This window comes from Phasianus colchicus, chromosome Z (genome assembly GCF_987193195.1).
Source record: "Phasianus colchicus chromosome Z, bPhaCol1.hap1.1, whole genome shotgun sequence".
Lineage (NCBI taxonomy): Eukaryota > Metazoa > Chordata > Aves > Galliformes > Phasianidae > Phasianus > Phasianus colchicus.
The window spans coordinates 13,996,360-14,016,778 of NC_143476.1; the positions used below are offsets into that span (position 1 = coordinate 13,996,360).

General features: G+C 47.7%; 1 protein-coding gene across 1 annotated transcript; it reads right to left on the reverse strand.

Moving 5' to 3' along the window:
• Window positions 1-211: 211 nt before the first annotated feature.
• LOC149912617 (rho GTPase-activating protein 32-like) lies at window positions 212-20,357 on the reverse strand. The gene is made up of 6 exons (XM_090130882.1): window positions 20,176-20,357; window positions 14,297-14,363; window positions 1,602-1,724; window positions 1,343-1,420; window positions 990-1,071; window positions 212-510 (listed from the first exon to the last, which is right to left on the reverse strand). Exons 1-6 carry the CDS (start codon window positions 20,355-20,357, stop codon window positions 248-250), a joined length of 795 nt encoding a protein of 264 aa, XP_089987008.1. The 3' UTR covers window positions 212-247.
• Between the last annotated feature and the right edge of the window lie 62 nt (window positions 20,358-20,419).

Here is a 20,419-nt window from a genome sequence, read left to right on the forward strand (position 1 = left end):
GCGACGCCGGACAGGCGGTATATCCCCTGCACCACGCCGTGCTGCTCAATGAACTCAGCGCAGCTCTGGAGGACCTGGGGGACTGAAGAACACGTGCCAGCCGTCAGTGGAGCTCCTGATTCAATCGTGCTGCAGGCTGTGCTCCCGGGAGTCACATCCCATCCACTAAGCCCAGCCAGGCTTGGCTGAAGCAAATACAGATGTGCTTGTCTCTTAGGAGCATCCGCCTCACTTTATCCTTCAGCCATCAACTCCCATTACACGTGTCTCCACGGCTATCAGCCTGCCCCCTGCTAGATATGAGCTCCCTTTCATCTTCTTTAGATGCCCAGCAGAGGAAGATCTCAGGAATGGGCAGCTCCTTACCATCACGACCGGAGTGGAGAAGATGCTCTCCCAGGTCACCGCCAAACACCCTTTCCTTCTCCACCTCCCGCTCGGTCGGTTTCTTTGGGCGGGCCTTCACCAAGGAACGAAGGAAGGTGAGGATCTTGCTGCGTTTCTTGGGCACTGCACAACAAAAGGAAGAAACCAGGTCATTTCAGGTCTGGCTCCGTTGGACGAGGCCGAGCACAGCACATTCTACAGAGCACGTCAGAACGGGAAGAACATTACCAACCAGTACATACAAAAAGGGATTTTCCCCATCTCTGGAGGAGCCCAAGGCCAGGTTGGATGGGGCCCTGGGCAGCCTGGTCTAATCTGACATTAAATGTGGGGGCTGGCAGCACAGCCTGATGCAAGGAAGTGGAAGCTTGAGGATCCTTAAGGACCCTTGCATCCCAAGCCATTCTATGAAGATTCTATAGTTTCCTCAAGTCCAGTCATAAACACAGGAGGATTGGGCCAAATCTCTGCCCCATGGTGTGCATGGAGAATCATCAACCCAGAGGACAATGTGGCATGGATAAAGGAGGTACTAAACATGGAACACACCCCCAAAAAGACTTCATTTTGCTTCCCCACACCATCAACTGTAACATCCGTACCTGGCTTTGGCACAGAATTGATGAGTGCCTCAGGAATGTTCTTATTAATGAGTTCCACACACTCCCCTGGGAAAAAACCAACCTGTAACAAGAAGAAAAGAGAGGCCAACTATTGCATACAGCACTTCTCAGATCTGAACTGTTAAACCAAAAGCCATATAACATTTCCCTGGCCATAGTTCACAGCATAAAGGTAATAATTTTTCACATTTGCAGCCAAAGGCAAGGTCCTCTGACACCGACACAGGGAAATTGTTTGTGTCCATTAGGCATCCTGTGCAGGCAGAGCAGCTCTAAGCTGAGATTCCTGCCTCTACTGAAGTTGCACTCTCCAGTCTGAAGCTTGTGCCTACCTGGAAGCCGAGCTTGCCTCTCCACCAGGGGGTCAGCTCCTTTGGTGGCATGTCGATGACACAGATGATGTCTCCCACCTGCAAGAGATTGCAACGTCAATCCCAGCTTCAGCACAGCTGGGAGGAAAGCACAGCTCAAATGACTGCATTCTTCTGCACTACCAAACATGGCCGAGCATGAGAGCACTTGCACCAGTGCAGCTCTGAAGGCATTTGCCATTGTAAAATTGAGCAACAAGGAACGCCTTGAACTGCTTACCTCAAAGGAGAGTTCATCCGCTGCCTGGGCAACGTATCTCTTAATAGCATGGGCAGCAGCAATAGCTGGAACATTCACAGGTTCCACCTCATGGTCCAGCAGGGGCTTCCCCTTGTTCTCAGTCTGAAACAGAGAGCACAGGCCATGGTGAGGAGCTGAGAACAAGCGAGGAGGATTTCAAGGTGAGGAGCACATCTGCAGAGAAAGCTGCAGGAAATGCACTCGGTCCTTATCATGGGCACTTGAGAAGGAACTGCAAGTCTAATAACGGCTGTTTCTCTCCCTGGTGTGCAGCAGGCACACGCCAGGCAATGCTGCATCTCTCCCCACCCAGACTAATCAGCAATGGCACTGACGCAGACAGGTGGCCTTGTCCATTTTGCCCCCTCCTTTCCTGCGCTCTTTGTGCAGGAAGGCTGACTGTTTCAGATGCTAGGAGACCGTGAAGAGGGAAACCAAAGCTACGGCTGCAGTTACAAGGTGCAAACAGTGCCATTGCAAGCACCAAGCAGCTCTCTTGAGCAGTCCAACCAACAGCGAGGCCAAACAGAGCAGAGAATGATTGTTGTTTCTGCAGCCATTTCAAGGGAAAAGTCAGTAGAGGACAAACACAACAGCCGAGATGGCTCTGGTACTTTTATAGACTTGCCACACTTGCACTACTGTCTTGCCACAGAGGAGCTCTCTTGGAAAGCAGGAGAGCACATCTGCGGCTCACTCTGCTGGCTGCAGTCAGGGAACAAAGACCAATCAGAGCTTCATACTCTACCTCTGTCCATGCCACATCAGGCCCACAGCTGATCTCGCTGCACGCCACAGCCATCAGCGTAGGTGTGACAAGCTGGAACTGAAAAGAAACACACTTTTATGTTCTCTGTTCACATCTCTGCTGTGCTCCCTACAGCTGTCGGGCACACTCACACAGCCCAAGCACGCCTGCTGGTGTCCCTGGTGATGCTGTGCAGCTCTGCACAAGCTGGGGCTGGGACTCTTTGCCTAAGGGATTGGTTTCCTTAAGACCAGCTGGTCACAGGACCACAGACAGCATCCTTCTGAGGGCTGAGCTGCAGAGCATGTGGAGAAAACCCACACGTGACCAGCGTCCCATCAAAGCTGGATGAGGCTGTGTTACTAAACACGGGGCGTCACGGGCTGCTAAAGCATGTGGGGGGACAAACCATGGCAGGTACCTGGCAAGAGATCAGAACGAGGAAGAGAAATGCCGTGAATCCGCAGCCGTTCCTTGTCACTTTGCTCTGATCTTCCACGAGCAAAAGCTGCAGCAGGGTAGCAGGCAGAGGGTGGAGAGAGGAGAGAGAAAGAGCAGGTCAGTTTGCTTCCACGGTTTAGCAAAGTTTACGAGGGAAAAACCAAAATCTGCCCTCCCTCAACTTAAAAACTTAAGTTTTCAACTTAAAACCATTTCCCCTTGTCCTGCTGTTATCTACCCTTTCAAAGAGTTAATTCCCCTCCCCTTTTTAGGCTCCCTTTAGGTACTGAAGGCTGCCATGAGGTCACCCCACAGCCTTCATTTCTCCAGGCTGAACAAGCCCAGCTCCCTCAGCCTGTCTTTGCAGGGGAGGTGCTCCTGTCCCCTGATCATCTCTGTGGCTCGCCTCTGGACCCTCTCCAACAGCTCCCTGTCTTTCTGGACACTGTACTGCAGCTGGGGCCTCACAAGAGCAGAGCAGGGGGGGACGATCACCTCCCTGTCCCTCATGGCCACCCCTCTGCTGATGGAGATAATGTGATCCTATGAGCTCCGCCAGCCAGCAGTTCTCAGCACTCACTGTCCCCCCGTCTCTCCCACACTGTCTCAGCTTACCTACAAGGTGCTGCACAGGACGGTGTGAAGACAAAGGGACGCAGTCGGTGCACAAGTGCAACAAGCGAGCTGCTCAGTCAGAGCTCCAGCGCTCCAATGAAGGGACGCAGCACGCACTGCTCCTCCCCTCATTCTAGCCCTTATGACATCACTGAGGGCCACCAGGCTGCTCCACCACGACGGACAGGGTGGGGAGGCAAGACCAGTCACAAGGGCAGAAGATTCCAACAGCCCAGCCCAACGTTCTGGAATCAGGGGCTGCTTGGAATTCTAGCCCAGCCAAATCCTGGAGAAGCTGGCACGGGGTCGTCATGACCAAAGCGCAGGACCTGGCGCTTGCTCTTGTTGAGCCTCGCACAACTGGCCTCAGTGCATCCCTCTGGAGGGCCTTCCTGCCCTCAGCCAGATGGACGCTTCCTCCCAGCAGCGTACCTTGCAGTGCTGGGCCCATGTCAAATCCACACTAGAGTGGGTTTTGTTACATTCAAGGGCATGTTGCAGCACCCATCTATTTCACCTGGAAGGAAATAAAGCAGGAGATGGGAGAAACACAGAACTACTGCCAGACTGCTTTAACCCTTTCTCAGCCCAACTTCCCTTGCCTCATCCCCTACCCCAACTCCTGGATGATGCCCACAGGCTGACAGTTGGATCTCAAATCCATAGGACTCCTTTCACAGGACTCCATCAAAAAGGCTGTCACACTTGTTCCGTACACTCACACTGACCCAGCAGTGGTATCACAGTCACTTAACACACACACAACAACCAAACCCCGAGCATGCACATCCCTTCCTGCGTGACTGCAGCCCACAGCTCCCCTTCACACCTCCGTGGATCTCTGGTGTTTTACACTGATGCAGCCTCGCTGCAGCTCCGTGGCTGTCACACAAGGCCTGCAGGACCTCTTTCTCTGCAAACCCCGTCTGCAGGCATTGGTTCACGAGGTTCACCTCCTGCCCTCCTGAGCAAAAACAAGCACTAAGAGCAAGAGCAAAGCACGCTGGACTCGACCTGGCTGGATCCCCAACCCTCAGTCCTGTCAGACGGACCCTGGTGTGGAGACTCATCCCCAAAGCCTGGCTGGACATCAGCACAGGCATCATTCTTCAAACGCCCCATCCAAGCAGCAAGGGATCAAAGCGTTGGCACAGCTGAAACAGAAATGCTGTGTGAGTTTCCTGTTAGCACTGAGCAGGAACAAATCTACCGCTGAGCAGCAGGATGTGAGACAAGCAGCAGAAGACACCCAACCTGCAGAACCAGCTCGTTTGGGGTCGGTCCAGATGTTTGTCTGCTCCCTTCCCTGGCCCAGGCCAAGCTTGTGAGCTGCTCCTCCTTTGTGCAGGGGGAAATGGTGCAGATGCCATGTGGTGGCTATGCACAGCATGCCTTGGACTTGCTTTTCCTCTCTCCATCTTCCATTAGCAAACAGCATCTCCAGCCTCCAGAGATCACTGAGTCCAACCCCTGCACAACAGTGAAAAAAAAGATATGATAAGGGGTACTTAAAGCACAGCATCTGTAATCACATCAGACTCCTGCACTGTGAAGACTTCCATGAGTATTCCTGCAGAGTGCATCACTTAGTCTCTCTTTAGCCTTGTGTTCATGGTTTTCCTGTAAGAGCTTGTCTAAACACTGCCTGTAATCGTGGTTATGCTAGAAGCATTTGGATTTATTGATCCTCAGTGTGATTTCAGTAACAAATCCAGATGCTTTTTTGTTAAGGGCAGCTTTCAATTTCTCAACTGAAATTTCAATATTGCATTAGGTGTTGACAACCACGGGGCTGCAGTACAGAGAATTACAGGAAGATTGATTTCTCCATCTCCATTCTCCTAGACATTTATGATTACAGTGATGTAGTTATATACAAAGTTGCAAGATACCAAAGCTAGAATAACCTCTTGGTGCAGCAGGATGTCTGGAGCCCAAGTGCAGAGTCTCAGTGTTCCAAAGCCTTCAAGAGGTGCACCGTATGTGCTGGGGCTGATGACACAGACACTGGAGCAAGGCCAGTGTGATGTTAGAAACTTGACCAGCAGCTGATCTGTTGTCAGCCATTTCTGGACACAAACGGGATCTGGTCGACTTAGGACATGACCTTTGGGCTGGAGAGCAACTCCCCGAGGAATCACACAGCCACTGCAGACCGTTGGCAAGAACCCCATACCAAAACAGCTCATCTGCAATCAGTTTTTAATCTGTGCAGCAGTGATTGGAACAGGCGCACGCTCTCTGGAAGTGCAGGAATGTTCACAAGTGGAATGTACATCACCTGTGTGCTCCAGCTCTTCTGTGTGCATGCGAGGAGCAGTGATCCCCCTGCACCCAGGGCTGCAATAAAGTCCTGTGGGCTTTCTAACCTGCCCACCAGCAGCCCAGGCTGCCCAGAGCCACATCCAGCCTGGCCTTGGATGCCTGCAGGGATGGGGCATCCACAGCCTCCCTGGGCAACCTGTTCCAGTGCCTCACCACCCTCTGGCTGAAAAACTTCCTCCTCACATCCAACCTAAACCTCAACACCCCCCGTCTCAGTTTAAAGCCATTCCCCACTTGTCCCATCACTGTCCACCCTCCAAAACAAAACACCTCGGCTGTTCAACACTGAAAGAGCAAAATAACCCACAGCTCTTACTTCCACTGTATGCATTTAATTCCAAACGTACGGTCACAGGTTAATTACTCAGGTGAACATTCCTGACAGAAGAACTACTCGTAGTGATGTGTAGGAGTAAGGAACAGTTTGAAAAGGTCATGGACATATTAGAACTTGCAGCATTTATCTTAATAGATGCCTACATTGCAAAGCAACCTTTTACCTGCTTTGCCATGCTCATGGCAGCAGCAATGCAGATGCCAGCAGCTGATGCCCACAAGGACAGCCAGCCTGGACTTATTTTCATTACATATCTTTGTCTTGATGTCCTTCTAGAAGTTGGAACATTTCACCATCTCAGCAGAAGAGGGCAGGGGAGTTCCAAGGTGAGGGCACACTCTCCCCTGTTTATCTGGCACTCAAAGAGAAAGAGAAGATGAAAACCAGATGTGTTTTTCTTCCCATGGCAAACACCAGCCTTTCCATCCTTACAGTCCTTCCTGACATCAGCACTAATTGAAACAAAATCCCACTCACCTTTGCCATGTCTGCCAGAGGTTGCAGCTCTTTCAATTGCATCACTCTAGCTTTCAAGTCAAGAGCTCCTGTGTCACACAAGGAAAAGAATTCTTTTACCTGCTGTGCCATGCTCATGGCAAAACCAATGCAGATGCCAGCAGCTGATGCCCACAAGGACAGCCAGCCTGGACTTATTTTCATTACATATCTTTGTCCTGATGTCCTTCTAGAAGCTGGGACATTTCTCCATTTCAGCAGCAGAGGGCAGGAGGTGTCCAAGCTGAGGGCACACTCTCCTCTTTTTCTGGAACACAAAGAGAAGACAAAAAACAGATGTGTTTCCCTGCCCATGGCAAACACCAGCCTTTCCATCCTTACAGTCCTTCCTGACATCAGCACTAATTGAAACAACATCCCACTCACCTTTGCCATGTCTGGCAGAGGTTGCAGCTCTTTCAATTGCAGAACTCTAGCTTTCAAGTCAAGAGCTCCTGTGTCACACAAGGAAAAGCAATCTTTTACCTGCTTTGCCATGCTCATGGCAACACCAATGCAGATGCCAGCAGCTGATGCCCACAAGGACAACCAGCCTGAATTTATTTTCATTACATATCTTTGTCCTGATGTCCTTCTAGAAGCTGGGACCTTTCTCCATCTCAGCAGCAGAGGGCAGGAGAGTTCCAAGGTGAGGGCACACACTCCTCTTTTTCTGGCACATAAAGAGAAATAGAAGATGAAAACCAGATTTGTTTCCCTGCCCATGGCAAACACCAGACTTTCCATCCTTACAGTCCTTCCTGACATCAGCAGCAACTGAAACAAAATCCCACTCACCCTTGCAATGTCTGGCAGAGGTTGCAGCTCTTTCTATTGCAGAACTCTAGCTTTCAACTCAAGAGCTCCTGTGTCACACAAGGAAAAGCAATCTTTTACCTGCTGTACCATGCTCATGGCAACACCAATGCAGATGCCAGCAGCTGATGCCCACAAGGACAGCCAGCCTGGACTTATTTTCATTACATATCTTTGTCCTGATGTCCTTCTAGAAGCTGGGACCTTTCTCCATCTCAGCAGCAGAGGGCAGGAGAGTTACAAGGTGAGGGCACACTCTCCCCTGTTTATCTGGCACTCAAAGAGAAAGAGAAAATGAAAACCAGTTGTGTTTCCCTGCCCATGGCAAACACCAGCCTTTCCATCCTTACAGTCCTTCCTGACATCAGCACTAATTGAAACAACATCCCACTCACCTTTGCCATGTCTTGCAGAGGTTGCAGCTCTTTCTATTACATCCCTCTAGCTGTCAAGTCAAGAGCTCCTCTGTCACACAAGGAAAAGCAATCTTTTACCTGCTTTGCCATGCTCATGGCAGCAGCAATGCAGATGCCAGCAGCTGATGCCCACAAGGACAGCCAACCTGGACTTATTTTCATTACATATCTTTGTCCTGAAGTCCTTCTAGAAGGTTGAACACTTCTCCATCTCAGCTGCAATGGTCAAAAAGGGTCCAAGTTTAGGGCACACTCTCCTCATGGCCTCTTGCACTCAAAGGCAAAGAGAAGATGAAAACCAGAAGTGTTTCTTTGCCCATGGCAGACACTAGCCTTTCCATCCTGACAGTCCTTCCTACAATCAGCTGGAATTGAAACAACATCCCCCACATCTCTTTTTTGAACTTATTCATGCATGAATAATAATAATGAGAATTTTTCTGTAAATCTTATTTCTGCATGGAAACGATCTGATAACCGGAGCTTTTTTCTCTAAAACAATCCAGGAAATTTGCATTGCTTATCTATGTACGCAAAATGTTTTTGCCATTCATCTCAAATATTAATTCATCTGGCAAAATAATATAGAAAAAGTATTTACAGACAGTTCGGGACATAGATTACTTCTGGTCAAGTGGGAAAGAATCCCTAAGCTGCAATCATGAAATTCTTTTATCACTTTCTCTGATTTAGCCAGTGTTACTAAAAGGGAAATAAGACACAGGCTTTTGATAGCTTCTGCCAATTTAAGAATGATAATAACTTTTATTATTCTTGGCTAAGATCAAAGTCCCGCATTTCAGGATTATCTCCAGCTCATCAAGATAATTAACAGTTTTGGATAGCCGCATTATTATATAGCAATATTGTCTTCCTGCAAGGAATTTCATTGTTTTGACACGTGCCACAGGCTGTTAATAGATTGCCTGATTGCCATTTATTTTTTTTATTGGCTTATGATGACTACAGAAAATTATACAGCAGCACCATAAAAACTTTAAATCCTATCCCGTGTATCTGCACTCATACGAAAATAATATAGGAAAGCATTGGTGAAACTAAGATTACAAAATAAAGCAGAGGACAATTTCAGTGAAAGCCTACAGGTTTCACAGCTCTGTCCATTTCAAACCCCTGAAGACATCCACGGGTTTCCTGCTGTGGGACACAGGCACTCACCTGCAGCTCAGCACTGCCTGCTCATGCCTGCGCACACCTTCAGGCTGGAACCAAGGAAATCCTCAGCAAAGACATCAGTACACTTTTGTTATGATGACTTTCCTAAAGAAGCATCAAATATTTCTTCACGAGGAATACTGCAAGTCCCTTTGACACTAGCCCTTATTTTAAATGTTTAGATTTGTGCTTCATTCAGGCGTGCTGTCACTCACAAAAAGATTTTTATTCTTTTGTTTTTCATTCTGAGGAACACAGTGATTTCTGCCTTGTTTACTGACTGTAGGCACAGCAATACTCCTGCACCTTCAGGGAAACAGCAAATCCATCTCTTTCACACCCTACTTCTATCAAGCTCATTCACCTTACAAGGTATTTATTGCAAGCAGCTCTTCCAAAAATGGAGATTAACAGAGCCTGCAACCCAGGACACCTCAGTAAGCCAGTACTTTTCATCTCCTGAAGGTGTAGGTAGACACAGAGCTGGAACATCTTTTCCAGAGCTGTGTGATGCTATCTCATCTATGTTCCTTTACTGTGCACTCAGTGTCACTTCTTATCTAACCGGGTTGCATCCCAGGATTTCTGGTGCCAAAAATAAACTGACAGCTTTCATCACTAGTTAAAAGGAAACTGCAATAGGAAAAGCAATTTTTCTGATTTCTCTGTTGATCAAAGATGCTTCATGCAAGCCTGATGCGGTAGAAACAAGATCAGCTTTAGAATGACAGTCATTAGAGCAGAATCCTTTCACTGATGAAATCCCACAGTCCTGATTCATACAACACTGACACTGGAGGACACAGTAGTTTAGATGAGAGCGCATTAAAAATGACTAAGTTAAGGTCTCAGAAATAGCAAAGAGTGACAAGTATGAAAAAAAGAGGTTGCAGAAACTGCTTCAGTTTGGCACTCTGGCATAAAGTATGACAACACACAACCTGCCTGTGCAGTTCCAGAAGCAGAAGAAAGCCGTCAACCAAGACTTGTTCTCATCTGCTCTGAAAGTCCACTGGGACAAGGCCACTTTTCTCTGACGTGCTTCCAGAAGTATCACTTCTGAGCACTGTGCCAGGGAGTTACAAGATACTGTTTGTGTGTACAGAGGAGAAAAAGACGTCTGTCTGGAAACAGACTTGGTGAAGGAGAAGCAGCATTTCCAGAGTACTTCAGAAAGAACTGAGCACTGCCCCAAGAGCTTCAGAGCGGCAGGCTGTCACAGTGTGCCAACCAGCTCAGCTGTGAGTTGGCACTGAAGCTGCACCACAGGGAGAACAAAGCCCCCTGTGCACCCTTGGAGAGCCAAGGGTTGGAGATTCATGAACCTTGAGCTCCTTTCCAAGCCGGGCCATGCTGTGATTCTGGGATTCTCACCTTTGCCTCATCTGGCAGAGGGAGGCAGCTCTTTCTCTTGTCTCCCTATGGCTGTCAGGTCACCAGGGCCAGTGTCACACAGGGAACTGCAAACACTGTGTGTGCTGTGCCCTGCCCATGGCAGCACAGAGGCAGCTGCCAGCAGCTGATGCCCACAAGGACAGCCAGCCTGGACTTCCTTTGATTCCTTCCCTTTGGATCAGCGTCCTTCAGGAAGGCGGAACATCTCTCCAGCTGAGCAGCAGAGGACAGCAGGGCTTCGTTGTCTGGGCATGTTCTCTTCTGGCCCTCTGGCCCTCACAGACACAGGAGGAGGACACAGAGGCTGCTGTAACACAGCCAGCCCTGCCTCTCAGGTCAGCTCTCAGGCCATCCTCTCTCCCCTCAGCAGCAGCTCACTGTTCTGCACTCCTCTGGCCTGGGCTGGCAGAGGTGTGCAGCAGTTCTGCTGATCTCCCAGTGCTGGCCATGTCTGCAGTGCCTGTGTGAAAGACACAGGAAGCTGCCAGCATTGCACTGCTCTGCTGTGCCCCTGCCATCACCGAGTTTGCTGTCAGCAGCTGCTGCTACACGTCCATTCAGGCACAGGCCTTTCCTTCCTGGCCCTCTTTCCCCCCCTCTCCTCTGCTCTCTCTCGTGCTCCCCTTTGGCCTGGGCTGGCTGAGCAGTGCAGGCCTTGTTGTTGCTCCCTGGGCCAACTACGTCACGGTTCCCCGTGACTCTGCCAGCTGCTCTGACACAGCGACTGCGTCCTCAGTGTGGATTCCAGAATGCGACAGACGTCCAGAGAAGACTTCCAGGGCTGATTGGAACATGCTGCCATCAAGAACTGCCATGGCTCAGGCCCCCTGGGAATCTGCTCACAGCGAAAGCTGCTGTCACTCTGTGTGGGCACAGCCTTGTCTGTGTAGGCCTGCTCACACTGCAGCCCCTGTCTGCACCAGAACCGTGCCGATCCACCTTCTCTTGGCCTCCTTGCCTGCATGGAAAAGGGCAGCTTGGGCTGAAGTCCCTCAACTTGCAGATGGCCGAGTGAAGTCTCTGAGCCCTGGTGACCCACGCAGCTCTTCAGCCTGCTGACCTGCTCTGCTGGGGCTGTCTTAAAAGGCAGAGGGCACGTTATCCTAATGTCCCCACATCCATCCCTCTTAGCATACTGTAGGCCAGTTCCTAAAAGGACACCTGCACAATCTCTCTGAATGTTAATCAACATGTAGTTAGTTTTCAGTGGTGATTAGCTATGTGTTTAGTCAGAGGTGCAATGGTTCTAATGGTGAGAGAAAGACATTCCCAGTTGTCATCAGGTGGAACACCCTTCAGACTGGAATCCTCAAGCAGACTGCAGTCAAGCTTTCTTAATTACTCGTTGTTGTTATCAATTCAGACGCATCTCTTAATTCCTGCTTGAATGAACATTCTGTAATAATCTGCTGAGACAGCGCAAGGCTTGACAATGAGACTATAGTTTATGAAAGCAGCACTTTTTACTTCGTATACAAGTTCTTATCTGAATGCTAAATGCAACATCAATTCACTTCTCACTGGGTTGAACGTTTTAAATATTTGGTAAACATAATGGTTCTAATTCTGACATTTAATATGAAAATATTAAAATTCCTTGTAAGTACTTTTTTGTTAGAATGCCAGATGCTAAAGGGAAGAAGTGGCACAAGAAAGCAAAATATCTCTGCTGATGGCAGGAAGGACTGTAAGGATGGAAAGGCTGGTGTTTGCCATGGGCAGGGAAACACATCTGGTTTTCTTGTTCCCTTTGTCTTTGAGTGCCAGAAAAACAGAGGAGAGCGTGCCCTCACGTTGGACCCCTCCTGTCCTCTGCTGCTGAGATGGAGAAATGTCCCAGCTCCTACAAGGACATCAGGAGAAAGATAAGTAATCAAAATATTTCCAGGCTGGCTGTACTTGTGGGCATCTGTTGCTGGAAAATTTAATGGCAGTAAACTGCCTAGATAATGACAGAATGAGGGTGACAATAGAATGGTACGTAATCACAGTGCAATGAAAAAAGTATGCAGGGTGCAGGAAGGGAGGTGTGGACATTCTGAGTTGCAACTCTTTATTTGCTCCAGAAAGCTCTATCAGAATGGCAGACTGAAGGAAATACTTTGAGTGTTTTTTTAATGTGACTGGATAAAAGATCCATGTGGCAAATTGAATAACTGAGTGGTAAAGGGACATAGATACCTCACTGTTTCATGGAACCTTTCGATTAAGCACCTGAGCACTGTGTACAGGACTTGGGAATATAAGTATTAGAGGATGATGGAATATCTGTATTTGGAAGGGACCTCGAGGATCATGTATTCCACCTCCTGGTTCCACACCGGACCTCCTATGGGTCAAGCCCTGTGTCTGAGAGCATTGTGCAAATGCTCTTTGGCCTTTGTCAGCTCAGTGCCAAACCACTGCCCTGGGGAGCCAGTGCCAAATTCCATGTATCTAGTTCATCCTACAGAATGATGCCAAGAACAGTTATAGAGATCGACTTACAAACAAAATTCTTGTCTTGAATTAATGGTACACTCACCATTAAAAAAAAAAAAAAAAAGAAAAAAGAAAAAAAAATCAGAGCCACATTCTTACGCTGGCATTTTACAGTATTGTCAGATTTTTGTAATTCTGTTTTGTCATATAAGATTCTGTCATCGTGAAATAATGACCAAATTCTGTTTTCATATCTAAACATATAAATGTTAAAGGAAACAATGCTGTTCAAGAATGCATTACAACCATTTTTCTCAGTCCCTCTGGCAGCAGAGTGCAGGACACAGTTTGCTTTTACTTGGAGGCGCATCCAGTACGCCTGGAATCGACTGCCCCAGGGGTGGAAACACAGCCCTGCCATTTGTCATGGGGTGATCCGGGCTGAGCTGCAACAGTGGGAGCTCCTGAACACCTGCAATACATGGATGGCATCATCGTGTGGGCAACACAGCAGGAGAAGCTTCTGAGAAAGGGAAGAAAAGGATCCAAATCCCTCCAAAAGCCAGTTTTCATCATGGACATCAAGCATGGACAGGACATTGAGATCACAGGAATAAAACGGCAAGATGTACATTGTCAGATTCCTGTGGATAACAAAATAACTGCTATGTCTTCACCGACCAGCAAAAAGGAAACACGAGCTTTCTTAGTGTGATTGTAAACCTTCTCTATCGAGTGACCCAAAAGGAGAATGATTTCACATGGAGCCCTGAGCAGCAACAGCTTCTGAACAAACTGAAAAGGGGATGTGCATCCAGCAGCCCTTGGGACCGGGACCGTCTGGGCAGGACAAGATGTAAAAAACGTGCTGTGCACTGCAGCCAGGGTGAATGGCCCCACTTGGAGCCTCTGGCAGAAAGCCCCAGGGAAGACTCTTTCCTTTTTTGTCTTAGTGAATATCTCAGCCCACAAGTTCCGTTTTGTTTCCAGTTCTCTCCTTCATCCCCTTGGGAAGGGGGAGTGAGTGAATAGTGGAGTGGTGTTTAGATGCCCGCAAGGTTAACCATCTGCTAGTTTTAGTGAGCACTGCCAAGAAGGTTAGCCATTTCATTTCTCACAAACATGGCCATTTTGCTTTTGCTTCCGTACACTCACTCATACAAACAGCCAGTGTCACTGAAGATGGATAAGGCTACACAGGCAGGGAAGTGTTTTTAATCTTGAGCAGAATTCCTGCTAGAAATTGTGAGCTCCATGTGGATATTCTGAAAGACATGCCCCCACTCCTTCATGCTCTGTTACTGCACAAAGGTTGTGATTCAGGCGCCGATGTTCTCCACCAGCAAGGAGTTCTCAGAGAGGTTCTGAAGCATGGAACTGCTGGTCTACCTGTTCAGCAGTCTTCTCTGCAGGAAAAGCTCCAAGGATAGTCAGAAGGAGATCCAATTTTACATTCCAGCCCACGACTGGAAATCTTCTGTGTACTCACCCTGAAGGCTGTCTTGATCTGCGTCAAGCCAGCAGTGTGGATAGTCAGAAAAGGTGGTTGAGAGCATCTAGGCAACATGAGCAGCATCACAGCCAGTCAGCTGAGAGAAAGGATTATCCTGCCTCCTCTATCAGTCTCCTCTTCTAAACAGTTGAGTTTTATGTTTCTGAGACTAGACTGGTCACTCAGTGGATGAGGTATTGGTTGGGTGGCCGCAAGTAAAGAGTTGAGGTAACAATTTAATTTCCAGGTAGAGACCAGTGCAAGTGGTGCTCCTCAGCTGCTGGTATTGAGAGCAGTGCTATTTATTGCATTTGTCAGTGAAATGGACATCTCATTCATTGTATGTACTTGCAGACATCCTATTTTCTGTTTCATATTCTGATTTATGTCGTCAAAGATCTTTCTAGTCTGGCTGTGATTGACACAAAACAAAGAGAAACTGTTAGGCTGAGACACAGGGGATGCCACCAGAAATGCATCCAATAATCCTTGTCATCTCACACGCTTTTTCAGAGAGCTGAGAACAATATTAGGTTCATCTCTTGTCATCTGCTGATAAAGCCTGATCTTCTGCCAACTGTGGGAACAGGATGATAAATATTTTAACTGGAAGCCAAGGATTCACTGCTGTCATGCCTGAAATGACATAGGAAAGAAGGAGCTCTAGGAGATGATTTACTGTCTGGGTTTAAATGTTTGCATACTTCAGTGTGTCCTAGACACCAGAAAAGAAAGCCATCCCTTTCCTCCAGATCAGCTCAGAGACTAAATGTTATACTATGGAAAAACAGACTTTGTCATTAGCCTCATCCAGTCATTAGTTCACAGGGCTGGCAATCAGATGGGATTGCATGTGTACAGATACATAGTAGTAAAAATGTGAAGCTGAGAAGACTTTATACTAAATACTAAAAAGAGATATGCAAGGTGAAATTTTAGTAATGTTTTATATGCTTTCGTACGTACTCTCTCCACATCTAGATTCTCCATAAGAGAGCATTACTGTAGGCTACTTGGTCCTCTACAGCTTCTGGTCTTCTGGAAAACATCAGTGTTTTGTTATTCATTTGGAAGCTCAGTGTTACGTCCTGTGACCTCTCTAGATTTCTCCATGAGAATATGTAGAAATCTGTAAAAGCTCTGATGTCCCTCAGTTCACTACACAAAATTTAAGGGCAGTGCCAAATTCCGTATATCTAGTTCATCCTGCAGAATGATGCCATTTTTTTATCTCAGTGAAAAGTAGAGCAGTCAAAACAGGACTGGATTTTTGTTCCAGCGCAGACCAAATTTCCTGCCTACCTTCAAGAAAAGCTCATCGTGTGTAGCTACAGTTACGTACAGAGGCAGCTCCTCTGTTAAAATGTACAGAGAGAATGTTCTCTAACCTTGATATGAGACATTTACTGATCTTGTAGCATGAGTGACCTCCTGATTCTTCATGCCTGACAATTTTTAAATAATGAGAAATAAAAACACATATTTTTCAAAACAGGTATAGAGATTGACTTATAAAAAAATGTTTATCTTGAATCAATCATACACTCACCATTGCAATTAAAAAAAAAAAAAAAGAAAGAAAGAAAAAAAAAAGAAAGAAGAAAAGCCACATTCTTACAGTGGCATTTTACAGTATTGTAATTCTGTTGTGTGAAATCAAGGTTCTCTCATCGTGAAATAATGACCAAGTTCTCTTTTCATATCTAAACATACAAATGCTAAAGGCAGCAGTGCTGTTCAAGAATACATTACCAGCTCAAACACTGCTTTGACTATAAAACTGAAGGTAGTAAGGAATTTTATCAAGGAATCACAGAATCACAGAACTGCCAGGGTTGGAAGGGACCTCAAGGATCATGAATCTCCACCCCCCCTGCCACACGCAGGGCCACAAACCATCCCACCTAATGCTAGACCAGACTGCCCAGGGCCCCATCCAATCTGGCCTTGAACACCTCCAGGGACGGGGCATCCACAACCTCCCTGGGCAGCTGTTCCAGTACCTCACCACTCTCTCCGTAAAGAATTTCCCCCTGACGTCCAACCTAAATCTCCCTTCCCTCAGCTTAAAACCATTTCCCCTTGTCCTGCTGTCACTCACCCTTTCAAAGAGTTGATTTCCCTCCTGTTTGTAGGCTCCCTTTAGGTACTGAAAGGCTGCCATGAGGTCACCCCGCAGCCTTCTTTTCTCCAGGCTGAACAAGCCCAGCTCTTTCAGCCTGTCCTCATAGGGGAGGTGCTCCAGTCCCCTGATCATCTTTGTGGCCCTCCTCTGGACCCTCTCCAACAGCTCCCTGTCTTTCTTGTACTGGGGGCTCCAGACCTGGACGCAGTACTCCAGATGGGGCCTCACAAGAGCAGAGTAGAGGGGAACAATCACCTCCCTGTCCCTGCTGGCCACCCCTCTTCTGATGGAGCCCAGGATCCCATTTGCCTTCCGAGCCGCAAGGGCACACTGCTGGCTCATGTTAAGTTTTTCGTCTACCAAGACCCCCAGGTCCTTCTCCACAGGGCTGCTCTCAAGGACTTCTCCTTCCAGTCTGTAGGGATGCTTGGGATTCCTCCGGCCCAAGTGCAAAACTCTGCACTTTGCCGTGTTGAACCTCATCAGGTTCACCCAGGCCCACCTTTCTAGCCTCTCGAGGTCCCTCTGAATGGCATCCCGTCCTTCAACCGTGTCAACCACACCACTCAGCTTGGTGTCGTCAGCAAATTGCTGAGGGTGCACTCGATTCCGTCATCGATGTCATTGATAAAGATGTTAAAGAGCACCGGTCCCAAGACAGACCCCTGGGGGACGCCGCTCGTTACCAGCCTCCACCTGGACATGGAGCCATTGATGGCCACCCTCTGTCTGCGGCCTTTCAACCAGTTTCTTATCCATCGAGTGGTCCACCCATCAAATCCACATCCCTCCAGTTTGGAGAGAAGGATGTGGTGGGGGACCATGTCAAAGGCCTTGCTCAAGTCCAGGTAAAATAATTTGTATCAGTAATTAAAAGTACTTGCTTACTGCTTACAAAGAAGTACATAACTTACAAAGTACATTCGCCAGATGAAAAACAAGGCATCAATACATCTGCATTACTAGAAGCAAATATATTGCACTGACACTTGTAAACCATTTTACCTGTCTCACAGTGATTTTCCAATAAGAAAACAAAGGAAGAAGAAGTATAAAGGCTCCTTGTGCTGCTGGTATGTAAATCACCCAAGCAATCACAAGTGAAGATGAGAATGGTGAAAGCTCACTGCTGATGTACCGAAATCTTCATGTGCTATATCAAACCTGCAAGGAATGCAATGGACAAATGACAAGCTCACGTCTCTCTTCTGACAAGGTTTTGGCTGCAGTGACAGCCTTCTTTCTGAGTCAAATCTTACCATCCTCCCAGCAACAAGCTCTACCTGCTGAATGGCATATTGCTGGGAGCATCCTTCCACAATCCAGTAATGGTCGGAACAGAACTGTGAGCTTGATTTCTTGGAAAATCAGGCTGTGTCTGAATGTATTCCAGCACAGAGCAGGAGAAGAGACGGCACTGAGCAGCATGGCAGCAGGTAAACAAGGCATCGTGTGCACTTTAGAAAGTAGAGCTTTCCTGTGACGGGCAAGGGAGCAAGATGGGGGAAGATGGAGAGAATCAAAGAGTGCGGCCCTTGGTGGGAAGGGAAAAGCTAACTTCAGTGTGGGACACAAGCAATAAGGACAGGATTTGGAGAGTTTTCTGCTTTCTATTGAGGTGTTCAGCACCTCACCACTCTTAGAATTTTTCTCCTAGTATCGGATCTGACTGTGTGGGTTCCAAATGCCCCAGGCAGAGGAAGAACTCAGTTTGGATTCCTCTCACATGTAGTAGAAGAGGGCAAAGGAAAGGCAATCTGCAGACACCATCTCCTCCAGCAATTTGTAAACCTAGCAGATCTGCCCCATGCTTTATTTATGAGTGAGTGCAATAAACATTTGGCCTTGTGTCAGCTGGAGGAGCTGACTGCTGCACTCAATGGAAGATTTCAGTTTTTCCTTTCAGCCACAGAGATAAGCAATCATGTTTTAATTTCAGTCTGAGTCAGGACACACTGCATAGCAGAGTACTTGTATTTGTACTGTATTAATTGTGACTTTCAGAGTTACAGTTAAACAGTTTGGGCCCTGATGACTTCAGCTGTTGAAAATAATGCAGCCTAGTCACCTCCTGGGACGGTGACAGCAGTGGAAATGTGAAATTGCTGCCTTCCCTTTTCTTTTTCATGGTTTAGACTCTAAGGTTAGTGTTGCTAGCTAGGTTTGTCATGTTTCTAATGTTATTAGAAATGTAGCAGCAGAGCTCCAGATAGACACCAAAAGAAGTGAAGCTTCTATCTTCATGTGGGCTGGACTCTTAACTGTACACTTTTTAATAAAGGAGATTATTTTGTATGCCAGCATTTTCTACAATAGAGATTAGTGTGTATAATACTTTCCACGTATCATCTTTCCTCCTTTCTCACATGAGTTGCTCCCCTAAACAGAAAGTTTGATAAGGGCAAACTAAGAGTTACCTGAAAGCTGCAATAACTGATAAGAACACATCAGCAGAACCAAAGCGTGATTTCTCTTCTGGAGGTTTTATTAGAAATGCAAGTATTCTGCTGTTCAGATAGAAATTCCTTAATAATCTCTATGTAGAAGCAATTAGCAATGGCTCCGTTTTACTGCTGCTGTCAAATCGTATTAGTACAAAAACTGAGATGGTAATGTCTCAGATTTTTTTTCCTTTAATAAGCCAAACGCTTGAGCTCAATACAAATACCTGTAAGTGACAGAGATTTAATATTTAAGCCAGCATTTAGTGAAGAAATGCTTAAGCAATTCAAATTCCATTATTTTAAAGTTATTCTCTCTACTCCTAACTAGCCTATTGAAATTGGTACAATAAGATTTGCAGTACTTTCAAGAGGTGTGTTTTCTTTATTTTCCTATGTATTTATCACTTTATTTTCATTTCAATAAAACCAGCTGAATGCACAGTTTGAAATTCTATTGATGTATTTTGAAGCCTTCCTGGAGTGACGACATCAGTGGGCATTGGGCAACTGCTGTCATCTCCCTGTACTTGTGGAAGGCTTTTGACATGTTCCCACATTGCGTCCTTCTCTTTGAGTTGGAGAGAGATGGATTTGAAGGCTGAATCATTCTGTGGGTAAATAATTGGTCTGATGGTCACAGCCAGAGGTTGTTATCACCGGTTCTGAGTCCGGGTGGAGGCCAGTCGTGAGTGGTGTCCCCTAAGGGTCCATCCTGGGACTGGTGCTCTTCAGCATTTTCATCAATGTCACAGGCAGTGGAAACAACACACAGAGGGTGGTGAGGCACTGGAACAGGTTGCCCAAGGAGGCTGTGGATGCCCCATCCCTGAAGGCATCCAAGGCCAGGCTGGATGTGGCTCTGGGCAGCGTGGTCTGCTGGTTGTGACTGCACACAGCAGGGGGATTAAAACTACGTGATCATGGTGTCCTTTTCAACCCAGGCCATTCCATGATTCTATGATTCCATGACACAAGTGTACCCTCAGCAAATTTGCTGATGATACCCAGTGAGGTGGTACAGCTGGCAGAGTAGAAGGGAGGGATGCGATCCAGAGGGACCTCCCGGCATGGAGTCCCCAGTCACTGAGACAGTGCCGGGCAGCGGTGCCCAGCAGCTGCTCCCTGGCAGGGGCTCTCCCTCAGCTGAGGTCATTCCCTGCTTGGAATTCCGCATGGAACCGGAACCCCAGAGCCGAGTGCATCACAGAACATGCTGCGTTTGGGGGCCTGCAGGGCTGCCCTGCGTGCTGCCTGGTCCCCAGCCATTCCCTGTGAGGTGACACTGCGCTGTGATGTCACAGTGGTACCTCGTGCGCCCTCGTGGCAGCGGTGGGAGCGGTGGCTCAGTCCGCTTGTGGGACCCGCAGGAAGCGGAACCAGAGAGAGCGTTGCGTCTACCTGGAGATTTCCTGCTGTCATGGAGCGGCTGAGAGCCCTTCGAGGTGAGTCCCTCCACCTCTCCGCACGCCGTGACGCCGCCCGAGCGCATGTGTGCCTCCAGAGTCAGTTCAGGCCGCGCCGGCAGCACCGTCCTCGCTCTGCTGAGCGCAG